Below are 20908 nucleotides of genomic sequence, written 5' to 3'. Positions count from 1 at the left end.
AGTATGTTTGTGGCCATATCACGCTCGTGATCAAGTTTTTCAAGTCGTTGTGAAGATCATTTGTTGATGCTTCATCTTCAGGACATCTGCTAGTAGCGGTTATTGCGGCATCTATTTCCCCCTTATAGGTTTTACGGAGGGTTGTGTTGTGAATGGCTTGTGTTAACTCTCAGCTGATTAGCAGAGGGGATTCTAGACGGTGTTGTCATTTGAGCCCAGACTACCATGCCAACGAGAAAGTGATTCGAGTCTATATTGGCGCCTGCCCTATATGTTCTGACATTCGTCCAGATTGAGAGGTGGCGGCGTTTGATTAGCGCGTGGTCAATTTCGTTGAAAGTGGTCTCGTCTGGAGAGGCGCACGTATGTTTGTGGACCGCGTACGACACTGCCAATTGAATAGTCCGCAGTCAGCGTATCACTTGACTGTTCAAATCTCCAAGTATGATTTAGATGTTATATCTGGGGCAGACCTCGAGGGTCTGGTCAACTGCCTCGTAGAAAGTATCCTTCTCCGACGTTTATGAGGCTTATATTTCTAAATTTGTCTCACAAACGCAGAGTACATAGTCTTTCGCTTATATTTTCAAAGTCGATAACAGGAAGTTTCCTTTTTTTAGGTGACTAAGAAACCTACTCCGAACACATGGTTTACTGGCACAGCAGGGTTAACCACATCTGAAATTTATTTCGAATGTTCTTAATTCGATTGACAGTTGCCACAGTGTTCTCCGCGGCGGAGTAGGCTTTAAAGTTAGAAAGTTAATAATGGCATATTTGGGATTTGAAGAAAGAGTTGTAAATATTGATGTAAATAAAAATAAAATGTTTTTAATTTAAACTAGAGCGGTGACCCCAACTATGAACTTAAATATCAAATAAACAAAACCTCGCGTGTACCGCACAAAAAGGAACTTCAATTGGAAATCGGTTTTGAGGCGTTCGAGCAAGGCGACGGCCAGTTTTCCCCAACCCGGAAGAAAAATTCCACTTTCCGTGAAGGGTTCTGCCTGAAAAGCAGGTGAAAAAGTGTGGAAATTTACAAAAGCGACGGCAAACTTGTCGCCAGCAACAGCATCAACAGTTATCATCGGGGCGTTGAGTGCACGTACAACGACACCTCCGCCATAACGCCCAGGTAGAGCGGAGCAGCGCAGCCAGGGTTTCGGGCTGTTTATTGTGTGTCGGCCCGTATTAAAGCCGACCGGAAGGTTCGTGCAGTTTATTTCGCTGGGAGAGACGCGAAAAATTCCGTTGGTTTTTGTGTGCCCCCCATGTCTAGTGCTGAAATCAGTCATCAGACCGTTGAGCCGCCAGCCTCTAAGAAGCGGGAGCCGACTTCTTCGACGTCGCCACAGGGAGCCGGAGCCGCCGTCAAGGATCGATCGCACGCTCAGGAGCCCCAACCTCAGAAAAGAAAAACGCTGTTACTGCAAGCCGCCGCAGGAAGAATTCAAAAGGAGTTTTGAGTATTATTATTTATTACTTCATTTTTCATACAATAAGTGTTAAAATTGATAATCATCATATTGATACTCTTGGATTGATTGATACTCTTTGGATTTCCGCTCTTTTGGCGAGTTTTCATTTTGGTCTGCGCATCAGACGTTCGCTTTGGGGTACGTTTTTGGTGTCTCTTTTTCTGTCGAACGGGGCACTTGTGGGTGAGGTCTGTCGTAGTGAGAGTAGGGTTTTTAGAATTCGGTCTTCGACAAAACTGGCGTCATAAAGCTGTTGTGATGTCGATGGACGACAGAGACGCGGCAGGCCCATCGGACCCTCACGTGACTGCCCTTTCTGTGCGCGTCCCTCCACTTTGGCGACGGAATCCGGAGCGGCGCGTGCGTCTCTGGCTCTTCAGAGGCTGATACGGTGCATGAGGTGCACGCGCGTCCCACGATATCGGCCGTTCAGCAGTCTTCAGAGGAAACAGGCGAGGTGAAGCGCGAAATCGCCGCTCTTGTAGCCTGCATGGCGGAAATGAGGGTGACGCTGGACGCTCAGCGTTCGGGCGCCAGATCGCGAGCTTGCTCTAGGGCGATCGGATAGCAGGCCGTCAGGACAGCCTACGGACCCAAGTATTTGTTGGTATCATCGTAGATTCGGCGAAAAAGCTACCAGATGTACGCTTCCATGTAAATTCGCGCCTACCTCAAAAAACTAGGCGCGCCGGGGGTCCTGGTGACGGTCACCCAGAACGCAACGCCTAATAATTTATGACCCTCTCAGCAGGCGCAGTTATCTTGTTGATACTGGTGCGGAGGTTTCGGTTTTTCCCGTACCCTGGCACCACCGGCTATTCCCACAACCTTTAAAACTTATGGCGGCAAATTCCTCGCGCATTAACACCTACGATTACAGGCAAGTGGTCGTGAGTTTTGGCTTGCGTATGACGTTCCCGTGGCGATTCATCCTGGCGGATGTCAGCTTCCCCATTTAAGGCGCAGATTTCTTATGTCACTATGGGCTGCTAGTGGACCTGAGGAACAGGTCTCCTAAACTTCCTAAACAATTAGGTCTCTTATAGACCCCACGACTAATCTTAATCCAGAACCTCATCTCACATTACTGACTCTCGTGTTTGGGCACTCCTTCAAAAGTTCAGCCAGATTACTAAAGAATGTAGTCTCTCTATACCAATGAAGCACAATCTGCAGCACCACATTAACACCACTGGCTTCTCTATCTTCTCAAAGGTGCGTCCTCTACCACCCTACAAGTTGGCTATTGCACGGAAAGAATTCGAGCAACTTATCCAATAGGATATCTGTAGACCTTCAGACAGCTGTCGGTCTTCTCCACTCCATATGGTCCCTAAGTCAAACGGCGAATGGCGCCCCTATGTGGATTATAGAAAGCTAAATGCAAAGACTGATCCTGACCGATATCCTATTCCATTCATCCACGAATTTGCGCATCATCTCGCAAACTGCCGCAACTTTTCGACCTTGGATTTAATCAAGGCGTACCACCAAATTCCTGTCGCTCCAGAAGACATTCCAAAGACAGCAATATGCACACCCTTTGGACTCTCCGAGTTCACGCGGATGACTTTCGGGTTGTGCAATGCGGCGCAAACCTTTCAAAGGTTCATCCACTCGGTCCTGCGAAACCTCGACTTCTGTTTCCTGTATTTAGACGATGTTTTGGTCGCTTCTTCCTCAGAGTCTGAGCATTTAGCCCATCTCGAGTGCATTTTTCAACGTCTCCTTGAGGCCGATTTAGTCCTAAACGTTGATAAATGCAAGTTTCTCCAGACACAAGTGAGATTCCTCGGCCAATTCATTTCCCCTGATGGAATACAGTCCGACCCTGACAAGGTGTAGTCGAGCCAACTAAAAGATCTTTTATTGAATCCATCATATGACTATATTTGGTGAAAAAAATGTACATCCCCGTTTTCATGTATGCGGACCCCCTTAAATTCGACGTAAAAGGATGTAACTGACTGTATGCGTGGGCGTTCACAGTTCCCATCTTTTCACCAAATTTGATGTCAATCGCTGGTACAGTCTCCGAGAAAAATGCGTGTGACGGACAGACTGTAAACTGATTTTAATAAGGTTTTGTTTTACATATAACCTTAAAAATGTACATCACCCTTTCGCATGTATTGGGAGCTCCATTTCAAAATTAGCAAAAAATGGTGCCTTGAATATGAATATGAATCAAGTGGGGTGAAGGCTGGACGTTATTAAAAGGCGGGAGTTGCGGTAAATAGGTGACACTTCACGAAAGGGTATTCGCGGTTGCGTTATGCAATAGAATGCACTATAACAGGATGACCGACGAGTGGGTCATTCGTAACGCTACGTAGTATAGAACATTAGGAGGAGCATAGGCTTCTCGGGAAGTCCTGGAGGGAGCTGAGGCATATCTCCGAAAACCGGTAACGATGGTGCGTAGGTATAGTTGACATGCTATCTTTTCTTTAGAAGGTGATGCAAACTACATTTATTGCTAAGTCTGCTTAGCGGTCTCAGATTTCCTGGTCCAAAAAAGCAGTTTAGAAATCATTTGCATGACTTTCTGTGCAAGACCTTAGCAACAAATGATTTTTTTAATAATAAATTATGGAAATTGAAAGATCATTAAGTATCTCATTGTCAATATCTATGTAGGTGTCATTTGGAGGTAATTATCTGGATAATTGAGTTGTATCTGAAAAGATGTTGGAAGAATATTTTTTTCTTAATTAAACGGGTATGACGTCGGGACTGTACTTAAATCAAAACTAATCATTTCGATTTTAGTAATTTTATTTCATATTAAGTTCGTATAAAAACCACTACGACCTAATTAGCTCATAAGTAAAGCTCCATTTGTAGAAAATATCTATCCTGATTCTATTTAAGTCTATCACAGTAGTTTCCTTATTAACTCTAAATTTTTGTGTGTGTAGAGAAGCTTTGATATGCTTGGATTGAGATATTTTGCGTAAGTTTCGGATATAATGTTCCCCATTTCGACTTGTTAATACAATTGAATTTCAATATTCCCATAAATACAGCAATTACGTCCTACATCTCTTCTTCAAGCTTAAAAATAGCATCACCCGGAAAAATAATAGCAACAAAACTAAAAATCCAAATTCATGCCATATCGAAACTTTCTCCACCCGGAGAAACCGTAGTAGAACCTTTGGGTCACTAAAATGGCAGTACATCTCGTTGCAATCTAGTTCTGGTCGGTTGAAGCCAAAAACACTCAGCACAAGTGTTACTGCTCCAACTCGAATGTACGATAGCTTCATTAAAGCATACATGAGGGCTGGAATGTCCGCAGCAAAGTCGAATCCGTAAATGGCTAAGCCCAGGAATGGTGCTATAAGGAGGGGACCAACGGCCGAACCGTTCTGAAAAAAGGAAGAAATTGGGTGCTGCAGTTGAAAGAGATTATTTGCGTTTTATTTATCTTACCGTGATACTGAAAGTCGCTCCGATGGCCAGTCCCATTCCCTCTGCGACAAAGGAGGTTATTATGCCCACTGAGGAGAATAGCATGAACCGCCACAGTTCATTCGGAAGGCCAGACATCCAATAAGTGAAGGATAGGAATATCATGTTGAAGAATATTTGTAACGGTAGGCGGGATATAGTTAAAGCCATGTAGTACGGTGTTAAGCTGTACCATCTATTGAAGAATTCCTTCTTAACTAGTTTCACTTCCATGGGAACTAAAATGAAATATATCCCCCCGATTGTTATTTCTTATCAATTTAGAAAGGTGATAATAAATTATAGATAAAGATAATAATTTCTAGACTTACAACTTAGTATAGGCACCATTACTTGAGTGTAGACTATCACAAGTATGCAACCAATGCAATACTTCAGGTGGTCGAACATTCGTTCTCCTTGATTGGCAGCTTTGTAGAAAATTAGCCCTGAAAAAACGAACCAGAACAAATTCAAGATCGTCACATCTTTCTTCGTAGCTAAGATACTTACCAAACATCAATCCGCACATCAAATGATGAATAAACTGTATCCAAAGAGCTATCCGATTGCGCAGAATCTTTTTCATCATCAGATGTAAAAGCACTAAAAATTGTCTGGTCCCTGATACTGAGTCACTGTCCTGTTTTATTCTTTTCGAAAAAGCTTTCATCTTTTCTAATAGTGCGAAACCACCCCCTATACATCCAAGGCTACCACTCTGTTTACTGTTCTCTAAGTACACTGGGGTGATAATGTTTTTCCATCGGTAATTCGATAAGGCTAAGGAATCTTCGTCAGTGCCGATGGTGTGCTCGTTATCATTAATTTGAGTATATTCTAGTTTGCCATTTTGAGTTATTTCGGAGAGAGAAGATATTAGAGATCCTTCATTGGAATCACAGAGTTCAATAACTGTTGAAGAAGTTAAACAAGTTTAGTTGGTGGGGGGAAGCTTCTAGAAGAAATTATACTCACTGTAATCAGAGGGACTGTAAGTCTTTGGACAATCCAAATGAATGCTTGTCAAAAAAGGTATAATCGCCTTTGGTTCACCTTGATATACACAATGTCCTTTAGCTAGGACATATATATGATCAAAGTTCTTGAAGATGGTTGCAGAGGGTTGATGGATGGTACATACGACAGTCCTTCCACTCTTGGCAAGATTCTTCAGCAGCTGAATGCATTGTGACGCGGTGACCTCATCCAAACCACTTGTCGGTTCGTCTAGGAAGAATATCGTCGGGTTCGCTACTGATTCCAGAGCAATGGAAAGACGTTTCCTTTCACCACCACTAAGGCATTCGGCCGTAGCATTTCGACGATGATTTAGATTGAGATTTTCGAGAATTTCTGTTATAAGGACTTCATGGGATTTCCGGGACGTTACTTTGAGGGCGCATGCAACGTGCATGAGCTCTTCCACGGTGAGAAGGGGTTGATGATGATCTTCTTGGGTGATGTAGCAAGAGTCGCGTTTGTTGATTTTCTTGTAGCCAGTTACGCCAGATGTTCTGGAAAGGAAATCATTTTAGATGAATAATAGAAGTTTGGTGAATAAAGCTGAGAATAAATAAAGTAGGAAATTCAGTTCGCTTTAACATCGTTCTTGGGAGGGGGGAGGGGTATGGAGGAGTGAACCTAAGTCTACACCATTTGGGAGGAATGAAACTTATGTCACACCATTTTAGATTAGATTCATGATCACGGGGTCACCACCTATAAGATCGGCGTTTTTCGCTAGCGGCGATTCATTTCGAGATAAGGAAAGGAACATGGATAGAAGAAGAAGATATGTAAGAAATGAGCTCCTGGGGTGCCAGCAAACCAAGTAATAAAATTAGAGAAGTTGTTTCCTTGTTCTCTGCTTCGGTGTTTTCCTAGAGATAAGATCACTTAACCTTCTCTACTTTTGTTGATTGTCACAGACAAAAGAATCTAGTAATTGATAGTCTTAATAGTGGATTGGAGAATGGACAAAAGGTCTCTACACCTTTTGAAATAATAATTATTTTAAAATGGGATAGGTCTTAGACATATACCCTTTGAAAAATGAAAGCCGATTCAACGCTAAAGTAATTTGGCGATAAAAGCAAGGGACTTGATATTATAATTGATTAAGTCTAATGGAAAAACAGGGAATATTTTCCGCGGTAAAGTCAAGAAGATACTGGTACCGCGAACACCATAAAAGACCTATTAAAGAACACAGATTGCTATTATCCGCTTATAGCCGGTATCATCACTTACACTTATTGCGGAAGTCAAGGCGTGATGGGTTTAGTCAGGTTCTGGAACAAGGAGGCCATGCCAACCAGAAAGCGAGAGGGGCGAGTAACGTGGGCTTATTGTTGTAAACAAAAGCCTTTCCTTAAGTAACTCGCCACTGTGACACCGCGGGGTGTGGGGATCTCACGTTAGCAGCTAGTAAGGGTCCGGACAGGAGGACAGCATGCCGGAGATGCGGCCAAGTAGGTCATCAACCGAAGACTTGCAAGGAAAGCGAGAGTTGTGTTCTCTGCAGGGATCGTGGCGCGTCTGGTGAAAGCGTCGCACACACTGCGGTCTCGAGACGGTGTCCGATCTTCAGGGCGGAATTGGAGAGGGCTAGGATGCGAACGGCATGATCCGCATTTTGCAAATTAACATGCACTCAGTTGGCTGCGGAAGTAAATGTTGATCTAGTGCTGATTAGCGTTTTTCAGCGTTTACCTGACGCCGAATGAGACGATGCCGGACTTTCGGCGCCGGCTTGATGCTCTGGAGGACGCCGTTTCGAGCACGGAGGGACGAATCCTGGTTGGCGGTGATTTTAATGCCAGGGCTCTTGAATAGGGCATGCCTCAGTCAGACTCCAGAGAGAAACGGATTCTGGAAATGGCGGTGAGAACCGGGGTCGTAGTTTTAAACACCGGATCCATGCCAACGTTTCGGCGCCCAGGTTGTGAAGGAAGCATTCCTGGCATCACTTTTGCGTCGGAATCTCTGGCATAATCGGTGGACGGGTGGCGAGTCCTAGAAGACTTCTCGGCAAGTGATCATCAGTAGATTGCGTTCGAAGTGGTTGACGCTACTTGCCGGCGAGCACCAACACGACGTTCTCCCTGCGTGTGGAATGTCGCGAGTGTGAACATCGGAAAGTTCGTCGAAGCTCTTGGAGCAGGTAGGGCCGCGCTGGGGGGCACTCCGGAGCAGCTCACACCGTCGTAAATTACATGATGAACCTGATAACGACGGCGTGTGAGGCTTCCGTGCTCCGGAGAGGCCCCAGGCGCACGCCAACGCCAACGCCATAAAGGCACAATATAGATCAGCAAAAAGGAGACTCCGCAGCGCTACAAATAAAAGCAAAGCTCGCGGCTGGCAGAATTTTGTTAATGAGGTGAAGGAGAACCCGTGGGGACTTGGCTATAAGCTTGTCACCCAGAAAATCGGGACTCTGCGGAAGCCCTGCATACTGAGCACTGACCAGATGGACCGCACTATGCAGGGATTGTTCCCCAGACACCCTGTACGGGCTGATGTGGGTAGCGCGGAAAGCGCCGTGGATTGCCCCCTTTTCACAATGAAACAGCTCGAAGAAGCGGTTCTTACTATGAAAAACAGGAAGGCGCCAGGTCCTGATGGCATCCCGGCGGAAGTTTACAAACTGGTGTTCCGCCAACGGCCAGAATTGCTGTTTGAAGTGTTCAACGCGTGCTTGAAGGAGGGCATTTTTCCTTGTCGCTGGAAAGTGGCCAGACTCACATTGCTCAGTAAGGGTAAAGGAGACCCGGAGCTCCCGTCTGCATACCGACCACTGTGTATGCTTGACACGGCCGGAAAAGTGTTCGAGAAGCTCATCAGGGGTAGACTCGCTGAAGCGATCTGTGCTGCCGGGGACTTATCCGCAAGGCAGTTCGGGTTTAAAACAGGGAAATCTACAGTGGATGCTGTTATGGAGGTCGTAGATGCGTTTAATCGAGCCGGGGCACACAGCCGCCGCTCCCTGCTCTGAGATGCTAGAGGGTCAGAGAAGGATGGAAACCACGTCGGGAGTAGCACACGGATCCATACTAGGGCCGGACCTCTGGAACGTTTCCTACGATAGTCTGCTGAGACTTGATATGCCCGAAGAGTCGCGCCTGGTCGGTTATGCAGACGACGTTGCGGCACTTGTTGCCGGACGCACTGTTGAACAGGCGCAAAGCAGACTTGGCATATTGATGCGACGGGTAAGCGGATGGATGACTGCTCACGGTTTCAACCTTGCGCTGGAAAAAACCGAAGTAGTCATCCTGACCAGAAGGAGAATTCCGATCCTGTGTCCCATATCGATCGGCGAGTTAGAGTCAAAACCAGGGATTAAATACCTTGGTTTAATGCTTGACTTGAAGATGAGCTTCTTCGAGCAAATCAAAGCAGCCGCGGACAGATCTGCAGCTGGAGTCGCGGCCTTGAGTCAGCTAATGGCGAATGTCGGGGGTCCTATGTCAACTAGGAGACGGCTCCTCATGGGAGCAACGCAGTCCGTCCTTCTCTACGGTGCGGAGGTATGGGCTGATGCCCTTGACAAGGAGGTGCATCGTAAACGCTTCGCTCAAGTGCAGATGCGGGGAGCTTTGCGAGTGGCGTCTGCTTATCGCACAGTCTCCGAACCGGCTGTGATGGTGATTGCGGGAGTGATCTCCGTTGCCCTCCTTGGCAAGGAGCGCAAAGCTATCTATCGCCGTAAGGGCGAAAACTTAAGAGAAATGGTTGCCCGTGAAGAACGTCAACGCACCCTTAGCGAGTTCTTGGCAAAATGAGCTAATGGGCAAGTGGACTGCGCGGCTCTTCGACAAATTAGATCCATGGTTGAACAGAACGCACGGTGCGATTGATTACTTCCTTACCCACATGGGGGCTGTGGTGATGCTCAAGCGAGAAGAGACCTTCGGGCCTCGGCGTAGTGCTGCGTTTCAAAACGGGTGCCGTAATCCTTAGTTCGGTAGAGATTTAGGTAGGTCTTGCATCCACCTGTATGAATGCTAAGCCATGCACTTGGTATAGACTGGTACCATTGTTGCTTGTCACAGCGGGGCCTCTAATTGTGGTCACAAAATCAATCCGTCTCTTAGGAAGACCGTAGGATTAAGTCTCCACGACAGGCACCTACGTTAAACACCCAAGGATTTAACTTCCTTACCAAACTTCCAAGTGGGCATGGAGGATTTCAGTCTTACCTGCGCAGGATTGGGAAGGCGCGATCTCCTGATTGTGTGTTCTGCAATGGAGTGGCGGACGACGCTGAACACACCTTTTTCTCTTGCGAGAGGTGGGACGGCCTCCGCCAGCAGCTTTATGCAGACGCATTATGTTCGGGCTCTTCTTATTACGAAGAAGATTGAACTCGACCGGCGGAGGGATCGGACGGTAAGGGGTTCCCTGAACTAGCAACAATTCCGTTCCTCCCCTCCCCTCCCGTTGGTAAAAGGAATTCCTTGACTTGAAGGCTCCCAAAGCCGGGAGAGCTGGAAGACTAGCCCGAAGTAATGTGTCAAACGGTTTCAGGCTAGTTCTCTGATGACAGGGAGGAGTTTCCGGAAACCGGAAGCTCGGCGCAGCAGGTATTTACGTTTTTGTTCATCTTTTGTGTAAGGCTGGTAGGGTACACGATGGTTCCATTCATATATAGTTTCTAGTATATATACGTTGAATATATCCGATATCCAATTAGATGTGTTACTGACATTTTATCTCTTAGAGAGTGTAAATTTGACGTCAAGGAGGCAAATTTAACTATATTAGTAATATTACGATTTCCATTTCGGTAGTTGTAGGACAAGCAACTAGAGCCCAAAGAAACCTCTTTAGTTGTTATATCGATTATGTCAAGGCTTTTGATAGCGTTCCGCATAGCTGGCTAATCGATATTCTACATCTGTATCGCATTGGTCTGAGACTAATAAAGTTTTTGGCGACAGTCATGGAAGGGTGGCATACCACTTTATCAGTACGTACATCTTAGGGTGCTAATACCTCACCTGGCTACTGGCTACTGATGCTAGAGGGTATGGTTTTGCAATTAAATATGGCCTACGTGCTAAGTGCGAATTGACACACTTGATGTACTTAGATAACATCAAGTTGTATGCTGGTACTGAATACTGGAATACAAGTCCAGGGCTACGCGGACGACATTGTTCTAATCTGTAGGGGCAAATATGAAGATACCCTATGTGATAGAATCCAAACTGGATTAAGGGTTACTAGTGCCTGGTGCAGGAAGGTGGGACTGCGGATCAACCCAACCAAAACCACCATAGTACCATTCACTAGGAGGCGTAAGCTGGATCACCTGAAAGCCATAACATTACATGATATGGAGGTGAAACGAGAAACAGAGGTCAAATACTTGGGAATCACGCTAGACCAAAAATTACTCTGGAAGACACATGTCGGAAACACTTGTCGGAAAGCCACGAGGGCTCTGATGACTTGCAGATCCATAGCAGGAAAAAAATGGGGTTGTAGCCCGAAGATACTACTTTGGATATATACTGCAATAGTAAGACCAATGATTACCTATGGAGCGGTAATCTGGGCAGAAAGAACCCAACTCAGCACAGAAGCCAGGGAATTACATAAGCTCCAAAGGCTGGCTTGCGTGTGTATCAGTGGGGCAATGAGGACATGCCCAACGGCATCCCTGGAGGTCCTTCTGGGATTAACCCCTCTCCATCTGCACATACAGATGCAGGCAAGGAGATCAATATTCAGGATGGCCGGTAGCATGAGTGAGGCGGGGAGCTGCCTAAATCGAAGGAAGATTGATATCCTTTCTAGGCGGTATCCCGAATTACTGATACCGAGGGACAACATGACAACGAGGTTTCACTTCGATAAGAAGTTTGAAACACGTTGGAGTAACAAGGCAAACTGGGAGAGCGTGGCTGCGACATACGGCTTAAACCAGCAACTGATTACTTGGTACACTGACGAATCCCTCACAGCAGAGGGAGCGGGTGCCGGTGTCATTGGTCCAAGGAAAATGTACTTTGAGCCAATGGGCAGGTACACTAGCATATTCCAGGCGGAAATTTACGCCATAGACAAATGTGCCTCCTTTAATCTGCAAAGGAACTACAGGGGGCAGAACATAGCTATTCTCACCGATAGCCAAGCAGCGATCAAGGCACTTAGGTCCAACCAGGTGAACTCTAAACTGGTATGGGAATGCCTTGAGAGACTGAATACACTCGGCTCTTCCAACAAGGTCTGGATACTTTGGGTTCCAGGCCATGCTGGGCTGGAAGGCAATGAGGCAGCAGATGAACTAGCCAAGAAGGGAGCAGGGATGCCTTTATACGGGCCAGAACCCTTCTGTGGAATCGGAAACGGTTTCATGGCTATGAATCTAAGAAACGAAGAAAAACTGTTGAGGGAACTATATTGGGCGGGCCTACCAGGGATGGAGCAGTCCAGGGTGCTTATTGGGGGATACGAACCCATGCGCACAAAGGATTGCTTAAACCTCACCAAAAAGAACCTCCGAATCATAGTGGGAATTCTCACTGGTCATTGTCGGCTGAACTACCACCTAGGGAAGCTAGGGATATCTACGGACACTGCTTGCAGGTTCTGTGAGGAGGAGGACGAAACCTCTATGCACGTCCTGGGACAGTGTCCAGCACTTGTGCAAAGTAGGTCGATACATCTGGGAGAACACTTAATACCAGATGCAAAGCTGAAACTTCTGGAAGTGGGGAACATACTAAAGTTCCTAACGGTTACTGGCCTGCTTGAGATACTATGATCAACAGGTACACTATAACCAGTAAAAGGGGCACAATAGTTCTTCAAGGACGCGGTGCGACTTTCCCTTAACAAAATAATAATAATGCTGGTACTGACGATCACCTTAGAATTCTGTTGCGAATAGTGGACATGTTCAGCCGTGATATTCGGATGGAATTTGGATTAGACAAGTGTCGAATCCAAGCCATCCACAAAGCTCATCACGAGACCAATGCCGGACATAGCATTGGTGACCTCCACATCGAAGCTACGACCGAGACAGACTTCTACAAATTCCTAGGAATTCTGCAAGCAACCCACGCTCGAGGAGGATACACAACATCGTCGCTAAGTGGACTCGCTGCGCGCTTATTTTTACAGCAAAGAGCAGGCGAGTCCCTTGCATACGGCTGCCTGTAAGGCAGACTGTCAACTGACTTCACTTAATTTGAAGGATCGATCAATCCTCTAAGTGGGGTGAAGTCGGACCAAGGGAGGATCGATGAATGGAAGTCAAAGGCAGTGCACGGTAAACACGAGAATTATCTTTGGCTGCATTTGCGGAATATATGGCTGTGTACTGGGGAGCTCTTTGCTGAGACGGAGGGGTTCCTGTGTGCCATTCAGGACGGCGTGGTCGCCAGCCGAGCTTATAAAAAGCTCATCATGAAAGAACGGGTGAAGAATGATCAGTGCAGAATGTGTGGTTCGGCGTTAGAGACGTTGGACCATGTCATTTCTGGCTGTACTGTTATGGCACCGGTGCAATACAACACTAGGCATAATGCTGTATGTAAGGTTATCTATTAAAACCTTCCATTCGAGCATGGGCTGATTGATCATGGGGACATGTCCGGTTTACCAATATCAGCCGCAAGCAGTACTTGATAGTTCTGCTTACAGCATGTATTGGGATCGACAAGTTCTGACTGATCGCCATATTCCACATAACAAACCTGACGTACTGTTAGTTGACAAGACGGGGTCGCTCCGGATATATTATTGATGTTGCTATCCCCCATAACAGCAACATCGAACAGAAATACGTGGAGAAGAAGGTGAACACCACTAGCGCTCCTTTAGTTTTTAAATAGGTAGGATCGTCCGTGCCTAAATGCTTGGCACTTAGTGCTAGCATTAGGTAAAATCCGGGTAGTTTCTGAGAATGTATAATCACTTATGAGATTGAGCGAGTTGAGCAAGATCAACTAAAAGTGCAGGGCTACCCCAAAGATCTAAAGAAATGCCGAAAATGATCCCGTCAGCACGTTCTTACACGCTTTTGTGCTAGCGAGACTCACAAATGTCCTGGGGTTTTTTTTTGAATATTCCGCAACAAAATTTCCCGTGTATTTTCCGTATCTCACCCGTCGGTTCAACTCGATAATCAAGAATGAATATGAAACGTTTTGCACAAAGGTAGGGAAAGCTACTCCTTATAAATTCGGACGGCAATGTTAGAGCTTATAGCCGCAAAAGGGCGGGTCCGGGCCCAGCACCTAATAAATTTTGTGGTCCCACGTTGGGCGCCATTTATAATGAGAAAATCGATTCTTTTAATACCCCCGACGTTGATGACTTCGTGAGTGATGTACATCCTAACGGACGAAAAACTGCCTATACAGACATCAAACCTTGCTCGCTGGTGTGCCGCCACGTTGTTGATTGAAGTGATCAATGAACAAAACGAAGGTGCAAATAAGTTTTGTGCTAATTGGAATTTGGGCACAAAATTTTTTTGAGAAACATCTCGGGATAGATAGACCGCGCTTTATACAGGTGACAAATCAAAGGGAGTAGAGAACACCATGCAACCTGCACGCGGGACAGATATTTCCCGGTTTTAAAGTGACACCGGTTGGAAGATTATGGTTATTAGTCCATTTCGGTACAAATTTCGATATATACTGTTCATAAAACATTTGGTCTTTGGTAGTGGCGTGTATGGGATGGAAATACCAACGACCGAACCCACCTTCGCGAATTGGCTAGAAAAATGATGAACATGTACGTAAAAAGGGAGTTATTAGATAGTTCGATGTACATATATATGTATATACTATATATATTTTAATTTTTTTTCAGGTAGTTGAATTTCCCTAATGATAGTAGTAATTTATACTGTGATGAACATTCGTAACCCCAGAGATTTATTGGAATAATCCAGTAATGGGCGCTATACAGTCTCAAAATAATCTCCTTCCAATATGAAATCTTTAACTTCCGTCACATGCTCAGTTGACCCTTAAATCCGTGAACTTAGTCAACGTCTTACCTTCAATTATAGCACAGACGAAAAGTCATTACTCTTTTAGGTGAATAACTTGCATTTTCTAAACAAGTAAACCTCGAAAAACGTTAGAAACAAGCATCAAAGCAGAATAAGATGAATTATGTAAAACTTGTGTTAATTTTATCAAAACCGGCAAATCAGACCACATAGACAGGTTTGTGAATGCTAGCAGCAAAACAAGCTTCATCACTCAGGTAAATATAAATCATTCTCGCTACGAATAAGATAAGTGTAAATATATTTTACTATAAATCTGTTAAATATACATATGTATATGCATACATGGATATGTTTATATGTATGCACCGCTATATTTACGACACGTAAATTTTTCCAATAGCAAATTATTTGCGGAATCATCGCGTTTTTACAAGCATTTCCTTAAGATCTTGAAAGACCTTGAAAAATATCTTTAACACCGGTCTTAGATTAGATGCTTTATAACATGAAATTTTGCTTGAAATTAAATAATGGAAATGCAAGCAAAAAAGCTCTGAAGGCTGGATGTTTTCAAGTTTTGGATGTTGAAATTTGCCGAGTAAAAGTGGTTTTTATAGATAGACTGAATGGACAATAGTTGGTGAAGGAAGGTCGGTTTTGTTTTCAGATATAAATCAAGCAGAATTCAGTGGGTTATTTTTTATAAAATATTCTGGTTTTGCATGTCTGCAAATAGCGAACTAAAATATTTTCAATATTAAGAAGAAAAGAAGCAGTTTCAATCTGACATTCTGTAGTTACCATATATGTATACTTATGCACGAGTATTTTTGCTGCTCTTGCACTTAGATACATATTACTAGTCTTGGATGAAATTTATTACAATTTGTCTAGTTTTTGTGTTTTGCACTAAAACAAGGATTACCAGTTTTTCGAAGTTGTCAGGAGCATCAAGTTTTAACTAATTTAACTAAAAGTGACTCAACGTTTGTTCGCTCTTTTATCCGTCTACCTGTTTTTCACTCCTATCATACTCGAAAACGGCTTAACTAGTGGCCATACTTTTCTGAAAGAATATTGTGTATTAAGTTTCGAAGGGGCTCCCCATACACGCGAAAGACGTAGAAGTGTAAATTAAGGTTGAGATATCGAAAAGAAGCTATAGATATGAATATCAAAATACTAGGTTGGGGGAAGAAGTAATGTCGTATTTTATGAATAGATGGCGACACTTAAACATATCTTGTGTTGTACTTATCGCATCGGGTCATACTATACGGCGATTTGAAGACGACAATCTGGGCTACAGGTGTCTCTTTGACGTTTTGTGATCGTAAGTTTCAGTCTCAAGTTATAGCGCGTAGTGTTGGTTCGATCGATTTCGTTCTGGTATAGCGGATGTTGAAGATACACCCCGGACTGGTAGGCCAATCGTCGTAGAAACCGATAGTCGTCGAAATCATCCAAGTAGACCGGCATATGAGCATTCGCTCGATTGGCCAGGAACTGGGTAAGGACCACAAAACCGTATGGAACCATTTGCAGAAAATTGGATTCCAAAAAAGTTGGATGTTTGGGTCCCACACGAGTTGACGGAAAAAACTCTTGGACCGAATCAACGCCTGCGATGCACTGCTGAAACGGAACGAATTCGACCCATTTTTGAAGCTGATGGTGACGGGTGATGAAAATCTCAAGCGAAAAGATCGTGGTCGAAGCGCGGCGAGCCGGCCTAAACCATCGCCAAGCCCGGATTGACGGCCAGGAAGGTTTTGTTGTGAGTTTGGTGGGATTGGAAGGGAGTCATCCACGATGAGCTGCTCAACTATGGCCAGACCCTCAATTCGGTCCTTTACTGTGAACAACTCGACCGTTTGAAGCAGGCGATTGACCAGAAGCGGCCAGGATTAGTCAATAAGAATGGTGTTCTGTTCAACCAGGACAACGCTCGACCTCACACATCTTTGATGACCCGCCAGAAGATACGGGATCTCAAATGGGATGTCCTATCGCACCCACCGTATAGTCCGGACCTGGCACCAAGTGATTACCACCTCTTCCGGTCCACGCAAAACGCTCTTAGTGCTACTAAGTTCGCCTCAAAAGAGGCTTGCAAAAACTGGCTGGCTGAGGTTTTTGCAAATAAGGAGGGAGGTTTTATAAGAGGGGGATACTGAAGTTGCTATCTAAATAGCAACAAGTTTGCGAACAAAACGGCGCACATTTGACTTAAATCGGATAATTCTAAGTATGTTAAATGTTTCTGTTTGCCTCAGACAATAAGAAGACAAATGCTTGTGTCAGACAAATATCTGTTTCAGATGAAGCCTATGTGAAATAAAGAGCCGTGTCGGTTTCAGAATGTGGAATCCACCAAGATTCCAAGATTGCCGACTAGTGGGTCGCCCCAAGGCACAGAAGAAGTGTAGGGATCTCAATAGATCGTGGGGGAGCTAAATAGCATTCACATAAACGACTTAAAAAATATAAACAAATGTTGGATGTTTTCACTATACCCGCGGTAACTGCGGCTGAAAAATCGGATATAATTAAAAGGCTCCCGATTTGTGTTTAGTCGCCAATTGAGCCCTCTCCTCTGAGAAAGCGGCAAATATGAGCATGTTGATAGTATCGATAATGCCTAACCTTGGAGGCCAGAGATACGGTTACTTATAACCGAAGTGTGAGAAGAATTGAAGGAGGGTAAACGCTTAGCGATACTAGGGGTTGTGCAGGCCTTCAGGACAATCTTAGGGGTAGCATGCATGATTGCGGAAATGTTAATGACAGACTTTCTAGTAAGTGAGGCTCGCTTCAAGCGAAGCAATACTTTGGCGGTTGCGCGGGGAAAAAAGAAGGAAAAGTGGGAACAACCTGATGCAGCAGATCACCTTTAGGCAGAAACAGACAGTCTTCTGTCAGTTTTCTAAGGCAGGCACAAACATTTGACTAAGCCAGACATACTTGATAATAGTGTTTTCAATATGTACATATATATTTCAAATACGCCAAGCAATATTTTGTTGTTGCTGGTTCGTGTCGTAGCCCATATGCAGTTGCCCTTCAAAACATGTCGTCGTGTCCTTATTGTTTTGCGCACCTGCCTCGCTTGGTGAAGAAGAAAAATTTTTTAGAAAAATAAAAACTGTTACTACTTAGTTTAACCACGACGTTGTGGGTGGTTGCCATAGATTTGTGGGGCTTCACACTTACGCGATTTCGATTTCTAGCAACGAGTTTCAACATTCCTCACGATTCACCGAGGCAGTGGAGGACCACTGTTCTACACTATGTAGTTCTAGTTCGACCTCAGCCAGTGGGTTCCATGGTATGGCACGGCCCGCATCTAAGTTATTGCCCTTCCTTAATGCGTGATTTACGTATGCTGGCGAAGTTCTTCAGAAAACCCCAATGGTACGACGTAGCATGAGTTAATAAAACAGTGGTAGTCCATGTATACTTCCATATAATAGCACAAAGAGAGCATTAGCGTTGCGTTAGAGAGGTGAGGAGATAGGTGAATTTCCAGATGCATTACCACACCGCTGGTTGTAGCCAGCTACTAATTAAGGAAGGCAACTGAACGATTTTTCTTCTTCTTCAGCTTTTGTCCTACGGGATGGCGTAGCAAATACTAAAATTAATAGACAAGGAGTAGTTTTCTCCAAACTACAATTTTTGTTTTTTAAGTATATATATATATTTCGGGAGCGACATACCCCCTTCTTCAGTATAAAGCTACCTTGCAGCTTTTAGGCTGGACCACAAGTAGAAGACGAAAATCTATTCTCTTAGCAAATACTATACGACACGGGTTTCTTAGAGTTTAAGCTTCAAGTTGCCGCTGTGTTAAGTGAAAATTGTATGACTTTGTACGACAGGTCTAAGATCCAAAAGAACTCTTAGATGCGTTCATGCCACACCCTACACTACGGACAGTATTGTAATTCCAATCGTGCGTAATGTCACCTAACACTCATGGAGTAGGTTTGAAATCATTCCTGAACTTGACACTGTTTAAGTAGCATTAATTGCCCGGATGGCTCAAGTGGTTGTATCCAGTAAGATTAACAAATCTTCTAGTTCTGAAATACCTTCCTTTATAGGTATCCTCGCGGATAGTACCATTAGTACAATAGTACGTATTTCAGTAGACATCAAATTGGAATGTATTTTGACGTCTACATTTTGTATAGAACTACCATTGTGAATTTTTCCAGATTTTTCGGCTGGTTAGGTTCTGAGAACGAGACCTGTTTCACCATATATCAGTTTCGAAAAGTATTAATCTCGCCATTTCATTTGATACCCTACGTGACCATATTCTGTAAAAAAGTTTACACCCCTCTTTCGCATGTGTTGGGAGCCCTCCTCATACTCAACATAAAATTGCGTCACTTGTGATATATAAAAGGATTCACAGGTCACACCTTCTCACCAAATTTCGTGACAGACATTGACTCGGTTTCAATAAGGTTTGTTTCACACAAAACCGTAAAAATCACACAAATTTTAGTTAAAAATTGGGTGCCTTTTTTTTCTTAAATTTACGAAACAGAAGTTCAACAACTTTATACATGTCATGATCCAAAACAGATCATTCATTCACTTAAAGATCCAAAGTAACAGTCAATAAACCAAGAATTACAAATAACTTTCAATATTAAAACATTTTATTGCCCAAAATGAACATTTTAAATTGAATTAAACCCCAGTTCTTTCCAGGTTGATTGAAATTGTATTTAATTTTAAACACTCGTATTTTATGTACGCGTCATGTCCCAACTTAAATTCACATATAAAACCAAGGCATTTGCAAAATTCCAATGAAAATTACATTTACACCGTCTGCATAAAAATCCAAAGAATGAGTTCGATATGTCATAAAAGTGATTTTATTGAATTCTACTTTTTTCGCAATTATAAATATCAATTACTTGGAAACAATCGATCCTAAGAATTATAGGAATTATAGCTCATATTTAATTCACTTCACAATTCTTCTTCTAAGAAGTTTAGCAATGGAAGCAGGAATCGGTTTGGATGATTTGTGAGCATAATAGATGAATCATCTGAAATAATTTATTATACATACTGTGTGCCAAAAAATTGTAATTCTAGTGATCATACCTTCAAGGTTTAAAAACACGCCAGCACTGATAGTTTCCAATAAATAGTTCAAATACATTAATGTTTTTCAGGTGATTTTGAAAAGGATTTTCATATGTATGTATGTATACGTAGTGTTTTAATGGATTTAAATTTTATAGAAATTTAGATTCGCAAATGAGTTGTGAGAATTTATTCAGAGGATAGTGTTGGAATGGGGAAAAAGTTCCGTCATCTTCAAACTCAATGAAGACTCGTTGCGATCATTCACTCTTATGGAAAAGTTGGGGCTTTCGGAATCCTCACGGTAAATCTCCTGGGATCCGGGGGGGATAAGTAGTAACAATTACGGAGATCACTAGCGCCCTTTAGAAGTTTGATGTCATAGCGGTAGAGCTTAACTTTCAACCCTATTCCGATAGTCTGGCTTGGGGTGAGTCACGGTCTATTACTAATGCCCTTATTAATATTTTTATGGGAGAGTATTTAGCAGAATTAGAAAGCTCTTGTCCTTCCCGGGTGAGGTTGAAAAATCAAGCTTTACCAAGATGATTTCAAAATCCTCCCGTTCCCATCTGCCTAACCTCCCACTACGAATGGGGGGGACTTCAGGCACTTCCTTTGCAATTGCCTACCTCTGCTAGGCAAAGACTATGGACATCAGACAAACCATTCTTTGCGGACCTCTCTGCTGGCTCTCAAGATGTGAGTCGCCTGGACTCTGTCCCCCTTGTTATTACCACAGTAGTCATGGTCTTAAAGTTTGTGGCATCAAATTGGAGCATCACAGGGTTAATGGGGCTCCTCGGAGCAGCCACTGATACCTACCTACTACCTACATGGAAAGTGACCGGCACTGTTAGTCCAA

At 43.9% G+C, this 20908-nt stretch overlaps 1 protein-coding gene across 1 annotated transcript in view; it reads right to left on the bottom strand.

Moving 5' to 3' along the window:
• Window positions 1-4241: 4241 nt before the first annotated feature.
• LOC119648902 (ATP-binding cassette sub-family G member 1) overlaps window positions 4242-20908 on the bottom strand; it is a 102334-nt gene continuing 85667 nt past the window's right edge. Inside the window, exons 5-9 of the mRNA XM_038050806.1 lie at window positions 5916-6454; window positions 5451-5852; window positions 5270-5386; window positions 4920-5176; window positions 4242-4855 (exon numbers count right to left, since the gene is read on the bottom strand). Coding sequence (XP_037906734.1) covers window positions 4514-4855; window positions 4920-5176; window positions 5270-5386; window positions 5451-5852; window positions 5916-6454 — 1657 coding nt within the window. The 3' untranslated portion in view covers window positions 4242-4513. The remainder of the gene's footprint in view (window positions 4856-4919; window positions 5177-5269; window positions 5387-5450; window positions 5853-5915; window positions 6455-20908) is intronic.

This window comes from Hermetia illucens, chromosome 2 (assembly GCF_905115235.1).
Source record: "Hermetia illucens chromosome 2, iHerIll2.2.curated.20191125, whole genome shotgun sequence".
In the NCBI taxonomy this organism is placed as follows: domain Eukaryota; kingdom Metazoa; phylum Arthropoda; class Insecta; order Diptera; family Stratiomyidae; genus Hermetia; species Hermetia illucens.
This window is presented reverse-complemented; position numbering and strand designations above follow the sequence as displayed.